The sequence below is a fragment of the Macrobrachium rosenbergii genome, chromosome 48 (assembly GCF_040412425.1).
Source record: "Macrobrachium rosenbergii isolate ZJJX-2024 chromosome 48, ASM4041242v1, whole genome shotgun sequence".
Lineage (NCBI taxonomy): Eukaryota > Metazoa > Arthropoda > Malacostraca > Decapoda > Palaemonidae > Macrobrachium > Macrobrachium rosenbergii.
The window spans coordinates 9,353,002-9,360,501 of NC_089788.1; the positions used below are offsets into that span (position 1 = coordinate 9,353,002).

At 49.1% G+C, this 7,500-nt stretch overlaps 1 protein-coding gene across 2 annotated transcripts in view; it reads right to left on the minus strand.

Moving 5' to 3' along the window:
* Positions 1 to 6,096, minus strand: part of LOC136831246 (1-phosphatidylinositol 4,5-bisphosphate phosphodiesterase epsilon-1-like) — a 417,095-nt gene extending 410,999 nt beyond the window's left edge. Inside the window, exon 1 of one of the 2 annotated variants that reach the window (XM_067091301.1) lies at positions 5,578 to 6,096. In XM_067091301.1, coding sequence (XP_066947402.1) covers positions 5,578 to 5,954 — 377 coding nt within the window. In that variant the 5' untranslated portion in view covers positions 5,955 to 6,096. The remainder of the gene's footprint in view (positions 1 to 5,577) is intronic. The other variant, XM_067091300.1, reaches the window with a different exon arrangement.
* Between the last annotated feature and the right edge of the window lie 1,404 nt (positions 6,097 to 7,500).

Sequence of the window (7,500 nt, forward strand, 5' to 3'; positions counted from 1 at the left end):
AGGGCCCAAGAACTTCAAGGATGAGACCCAAAGTCCCCCAAGGATGGCCAGTCTCTTGAGGGCAGCCTTGAAGGGAAGGGTCCGACCCAGAGGCTGCTTCCTTCCTCCAAGGAAGCAGCCTGTGGGTCTGACCCTTCCCATGGAAAGGGCCCAAGCCCTTTAAGGATTGGCCCCAAAAGCCTACAAGGCTTGCCAGTCTCTTGAGGGCAGCCTTGAAGGGAAGGGTCTGACCCAGAGGCTGCTTCCTCGGAGGAAGGCAGGTATCCTGCCAGGCTGGGGAAGCGGGCCTGGAGAGGGCCCAAGAACTTCAAGGATGAGACCCAAAGTCCCCCAAGGATAGCCAGTCTCTTGAGGGCAGCCTTGAAGGGAAGGGTCCGACCCAGAGGCCGCTTCCTTCCTCCAAGGAAGCAGCCTATGGGTCTGACCCTTCCCATGGAAAGGGCCCAAGCCCTTTAAGGATTGGCCCCAAAAGCCTACAAGGCTTGCCAGTCTCTTGAGGGCAGCCTTGAAGGGAAGGGTCTGACCCAGAGGCTGCTTCCTCTCGGAGGAAGGCAGGTATCCTGCCAGGCTGGGGAAGTGGGCCTGGAGAGGGCCCAAGAACTTCAAGGATGAGACCCAAAGTCCCCAAGGATGGCCAGTCTCTTGAGGGCAGCCTTGAAGGGAAGGGTCTGAGCCAGATGCCGCTTCCTTCCTCCAAGGAAGCAGCCTATGGGTCTGACCTTCCCATGGAAAGGGCCCAAGCCCTTTAAGGATTGGCCCCAAAAGCCTACAAGGCTTGCCAGTCACTTGAGGGCAGCCTTGAAGGGAAGGGTCTGACCCAGAGGCTGCTTCCTCGGAGGAAGGCAGGTATCCTGCCAGGCTGGGGAAGCAGGCCTGGAGAGGGCCCAAGAACTTCAAGGATGAGGCCCAAAGTCCTCCAAGGATGGCCAGTCTCTTGAGGGCAGCCTTGAAGGGAAGGGTCCGACCCAGAGGCTGCTTCCTCGGAAGAAGGCAGGTATCCTGCCAGGCTGGGGAAGCAGGCCTGGAGAGGGCCCAAGAACTTCAAGGATGAGGCCCAAAGTCCTCCAAGGATGGCCAGTCTCTTAAGGGGAGCCTTGAAGGGAAGGGTCTGACCCAGAGGCTGCTTCCTCGGAGGAAGGCAGGTATCCTGCCAGGCTGGGGAAGCGGGCCTGAAGAGGGCCCAAGAACTTCAAGGATGAGACCCAAAGTCCTCCAAGGATGGCCAGTCTCTTGACGGCAGCCTTGAAGGGAAGGGTCCGACCCAGAGGCTGCTTCCTCGGAGGAAGGCAGGTATCCTGCCAGGCTGGGGAAGCAGGCCGTGAGAGGGCCCAAGAACTTCAAGGATGAGGACCAAAGTCCTCCAAGGATGGCCAGTCTCTTAAGGGCAGCCTTGAAGGGAAGGGTCTGATCCAGAGGCTGCTTCCTCAGAGGAAGGCAGGTATCCTGCCAGGCTGGGGAAGCGGGCCTGAGAGGGCCCAAGAACTTCAAGGATGAGACCCAAAGTCCCCAAGGATGGCCAGTCTCTTGAGGGCAGCCTTGAAGGGAAGGGTCCGACCCAGAGGCTGCTTCCTCGGAGGAAGGCAGGTATCCTGCCAGGCTGGGGAAGCAGGCCTGGAGAGGGTCCAAGAACTTCAAGGATGAGGCCCAAAGTCCTCCTAGGCTGGCCAGTCTCTTAAGGACAGCCTTGAAGGGAAGGGTCTGACCCAGAGGTTGCTTCCTCGGAGGAAGGCAGGTATCCTGCCAGGCTGGGGAAGCAGGCCTGGAGAGGGCCCAAGAACTTCAAGGATGAGGCCCAAAGTCCTCCAAGGATGGCCAGTCTCTTGAGGGCAGCCTTGAAGGGAAGGGTCTGACCCAGAGGCTGCTTCCTCAGAAGAAGGCAGGTATCCTGCCAGGCTGGGGAAGCAGGCCTGGAGAGGGCCCAAGAACTTCAAGGATGAGGCCCAAAGTCCTCCAAGGATGGCCAGTCTCTTAAGGGCAGCCTTGAAGGGAAGGGTCTGACCCAGAGGCTGCTTCCTCGGAGGAAGGCAGGTATCCTGCCAGGCTGGGGAAGCGGGCCCAGAGAGGGCCCAAGAACTTCAAGGATGAGACCCAAAGTCCTCCAAGGATGGCCAGTCTCTTGACGGCAGCCTTGAAGGGAAGGGTCCGACCCAGAGGCTGCTTCTCGGAGGAAGGCAGGTATCCTGCCAGGCTGGGGAAGCAGGCCTGGAGAGGGCCCAAGAACTTCAAGGATGAGGACCAAAGTCCTCCAAGGATGGCCAGTCTCTTAAGGGCAGCCTTGAAGGGAAGGGTCTGACCCAGAGGCTGCTTCTCAGAGGAAGGCAGGTATCCTGCCAGGCTGGGGAAGCGGGCCTGGAGAGGGCCCAAGAACTTCAAGGATGAGACCCAAAGTCCCTGAAGGATAGCCAATCTCTTGAGGGCAGCCTTGAAGGAAAGGGTCCAACTCAGAGGCTGCTTCCTCGGAGGAAGGCAGGTATCCTGCCAGGCTGGGGAAGCAGGCCTGGAGAGGGTCCAAGAACTTCAAGGATGAGGCCCAAAGTCCTCCTAGGCTGGCCAGTCTCTTAGGACAGCCTTGAAGGGAAGGGTCTGACCCAGAGGTTGCTTCCTCGGAGGAAGGCAGGTATCCTGCCAGGCTGGGGAAGCGGGCCTGGAGAGAGGGACCAAGAACTTCAAGGATGAGACCCAAAGTCCTCCAAGGCTGGCCAGTCTCTTGAGGGCAGCCTTGAAGGGATGGGTGGGCAGCCTTGAAGGGATGGGTCCGACCCAGAGGCTGCTTCCTCGGAGGAAGGCAGGTATCCTGCCAGGCTGGGGAAGCAGGCCTGGAAAGGGCCCAAGAACTTCAAGGATGAGGCCCAAAGTCCTCCAAGGATGGCCAGTCTCTTAAGGGCAGCCTTGAAGGGAAGGGTCTGACCCAGAGGCTGCTTCCTCGGAGGAAGGCAGGTATCCTGCCAGGCTGGGGAAGCAGGCCTGGAGAGGGCCCAAGAACTTCAAGGATGAGACCCAAAGTCCTCTAAGGCTGGCCAGTCTCTTGAGGGCAGCCTTGAAGGGAAGGGTCAGACCCAGAGGCTGCTTCCTCGGAGGAAGGCAGGTATCCTGCCAGGCTGGGGAAGCAGGCCTGGAGAGGGCCCAAGAACTTCAAGGATGAGGCCCAAAGGCCTCCAAGACTGGCCAGGCTCTTAACCCTATCTGGTGCAAGTTGGGTCTGGGCAGACCCACCCTACGGGACTTTTTTCATTTTTAGATAATTTTATTTAATAATCGTTTTTAGTTGATTCTATGATTACCAAAATATGGGAAATTATTAATTATTTTCATTTTCATTAACGCCACACAGTTCAGTGATTATTTCTTTCCCTCTACTGCCTTTAAAGCTTTGATATTCTCTTCCTGCCTCTGTCATTCTTGAATAATGACAATTCTTTTTTTTTAAAGACTGAAGTCTATCGCCGTAATCGTGGTTATGCCCAAAATTTCTTTTTTTTTTTTCCTCATTCTCGTTGAATTTGTGCCTGGGCACGAAAAGGGCATTAGGTTGCATTTACCACTGCCCTTTGCTCTTTAAAAAATGGGACGCTACTATGCAGCAAGAAATACCTGTTTCAGTTAACAGAATATGGATCATAGTTCATAAACAATTATACATGCTTTCCGGTGAAGTGCCTAAGGATGACAGGCATCAGGAGTAACAACTAAAAACTGTTCAGCCTTAAAGGGTAGCTGACGCAGCTATGCTTTCTATTACGGGTTGATTAACAGTTGGAGTAATTGCTGTATCTGCTATATCTAAAGGTAAGGGGACTAACTTTATTATTCTGATTTAACAGTCGCAGGTTTCACGAAGCAAAAATGAAATTAGTTTCAGTTACGACTAAAACATCTATAAGAAAAAGATCCAGTATGTTAACTAAGCTATGAAAGGGTTACATTATTAGTTAAGATACACTCGAAAGATTGACCGATTCTAAAAATGATCTGCCATTAGTGATCCAGTCTTTTCTGCTCAGCACTGAAGTTCACAGAAACAAGAGGGAGAGCGCCAAGCACGTTTCATCTACCAGGAAATCAAATATACAGTAGTCATCACTGAATGTGGTGCGACAAACTCCGGATACTTAACAGAACTTTTGCTAATAAAAATTAGTCTATCCTGCTAGGCACACTAACTTGAGAACAAACACAGAAAAAGGCACAGCGCTGCGGAAGGCTACAGTAAAGAGGCTTACGGGACAGCCCAAGGTTGGAGAACATGATCATCCCAGGGCGTAAGTCAACTAACAAAATTATGTCATCTTATATGACCCACATGGTACAGGCGGAACAATAGATGCTCTCTCCAATCGCGCAAAATAAAGCTGAGAGGGAATGTTTGTCGTCCCAGAAATTATGTTCTGAGAACCTTTCTCCCATGTTGTCTTGAAATGAAACTGCCAAATTTTGTTTTTTTCACATAGTCACCAATAGAGGTCCTCTGTGTCTCCTTACTAAGTATAAATGAATAGTTACCAACAAATAATTATGGTAATACATGAGAGGAAAAGGGAAAGGAGATTTAAATTACCACTGCAACCTCTCAAATTTCAATCAACAACATTCATAACACTTCCTGAGGGATTGTTTTACATCAATAGATACAAACATTATGCATATGTATTTTATAATTTGTACATGGAATCAGGTCTTAGCAAAGAAATTCGTTAGCAGGTGGAGGACGGTTTCAGAACAAAATGGCTATACGTATATATAATGTCTTTGCATGTGAGCCTGACAGCAATTATACTTAAAAATAATCTACTTCCAAATCAACTTAATTTTCACTTATCAGATTTCGTAACAAAGCAATACAAAAATACCTTATATATTAAAATAATGGAGGAATAGAATTCAGTAATGCACATAACTCCGGTGAGATCACTCAACAGTAACTAGATAAATTTATAAAACTGACACCTTAGCAATTGCTATTATTATTAATGGTGGCCACTGATTTTACTGCGCATGGTTGACGAGTTTAAGTTTTTGAGGATAAAACCAACTAATATAACAACGGCAAGATGATTTCCGGGCGGACAAGTCGTTAAATCATGCATGTACAAGAAAAGATGGGCAAGAATTGTTAATCAGTTACTGAGATGTTCTGCTAACTTACAACTAAAATCACACGAACATACAAACGCATACAAAATATGCACATAGACAGGAGTGAAAACTTCACCTGCTTCCAACTTAGTTGACGGAAGTAATAACCCACCTTATCAAAAATGTAAATATGTTAAAAGTAATAATCTCAGACATGAAACAATAAAGTGTGTTGATTGATGTACCTCGCTTTGTATGCGCATGTGCAGAGACATAAAAACATATCTTACAGTTTTTTATACCACATTACTAATGGACTGAAAAATACAAAGCACAGAATACTCTAACATTGCAATTGCAATATCATTCACCGTGTAATAAACATACAAAAGCAGGGAATATTGCAGATATGTGAATGTAAGTTTGTGAGAGAGAGAGAGAGAGAGAGAGAGAGAGAGAGAGAGAGAGAGAGAGAGAGAGAGAGAGAGGGGGGGGCGAACTCACCTGCAAGGGAAGGTCGAAAGAAGCGACAGGTGGGAAACCGACGACTTGGGTGACCTCTCATCGTCCCGGCGCGGTGTCAGGTCACCGTTAAGATTGGCGTGACCCTCGTACCCACCGAGAGTCGGATGCTGGAAGTGCCCCGGATAAGGGAAGTGACTGCCATGGGCGCCGCCCCCGTGCGACGGGTAAGCACTGAGCGCCGTGTAGGGCGGGTAACCCTGGTGGGGGGTGTGGGCGGAGTAGGGTGGTGGGTGGGATTGGTGTGGGTGCTGCTGGTGGGCGGCGAGGGTGGTGTAGCCAGAGTGTAGGCTGTGGGGAGTGGCCAGGGTGACCTGATGCGGTGCGTGGGGGCGAAGGCGGCCAGAACGCGGTTCCATTGCATTAGACCCACCGCCGCCCACCGCCTCCAAGGCTCCTCCGGACACCACCGACACCTGGGTCGTCGTCGCCTGCTCCTCCTCCTCCTCCTCCTCCTCCTCCCCCGCCTCCTTCTCCTCCTCCCCCTCCTCCGCTCCGGATGCTCAGGCTTCCTCCTATCACGTCACCTGCAAAGACAAGGAAGGGATAAAGCGACTGATGGCAAATCCTGATAAGGAAAGGAATGACATTACAACTTAACCTAATCTGACCCATCTTAACAGTATATTCCCATTTGTTGGATAACTGAACTCTCTAACATCCATTTATTTTTAGTTGTGGCGTCTTAAATTCCCCAATCTTCCTTTAGCCCGCTACCTCATTATCTCAAATGACTTTCTAGACATGAATTTCCGAGCGTTTTTGTCAGCTTAATTAGAATCATTTCGTCCATAGGATGGCAAATCGGGTCATTTCTTGAGAACCTGAACCTTAATGCTCACGTTCCCTCCATGTCTCTATTACTAAACCAGGGGTGTATCTCTGCATCATCCTAACTAAAGCTCTCAACCTATGCAACATGGGAGCTGCTAGGTTGAGTAGAGAGACTGACTATATGGTTACCTGTCTGTAGACGGACTGGCCACTTCATACTGTACTGGGTTCTCCCCTATTCATCATCTACCTGGGATGACGTCAAGCATGGTCTAATTGACCTCTGACACAGCCAACAGCTTGACCTCTTTTGGGTCAAGCGTGATGCCAGGATACATTTATGTCAGCTCTCACCCACTCTACTTTAAGCAAGTAATTTTCATTTTACATTTTTTCCCATCAGCCAGGTTATAAGATTTAAGGCACTTCAGTTGAAGTTCGTTGCATAACTAAGCTGACGGTTAGCCTTTTAATTGAAGTGACCTTTGAGTCAGCCACAGCTTGCGGAAGTCTTCTGGCTGATATGATCCTTTGTGTTCACATAATGTAAACTCCCAAATACATTATTTTCAAAGAAATCCTACAGCGATTTTCCTTGTTCCTGAAACTTAAAGTAATTTTTATGACTTGATTAGAAAAGAGAGAAAGCAATACCCATTCTGAAGTAAAACTTATATATCTATTTACAGGAAAGAAATCAGTGTTTACTCAAATAATTTAACGGTAAAAAGAAAGTCTTCAATGCATAGAGATCTTCAAAGCGGAGTTTACAGGTAAGGGACACGAGAAGTCTGTTCATCAGGCAGTCATTTTAATGCAAACGGATCCATTGATAGTGGTGTTCCTGTTACAGACGTGGTGTTCCTGTTAAAGAATAACAGGCAATGGCTATGTTGCTGCAAGAAAGTAGATTTCTATGGATGGGCTCGAAGTCCTCCTAAGACAGAGGCAGAAGCAGAATTTTATAACTTATATGATTTGGGCCATGACGTGAAAGGGCAATTTGACAGAGTACCCTAAGCTAAGCGGTTGCGAAGACATCTAGTTACAATATAAATGCGTTCCCAAGCTGTGCACTCAATCTAGACAGCATAATAATGGCCTGTTTACTATAAGATCCAGTCTTCACCC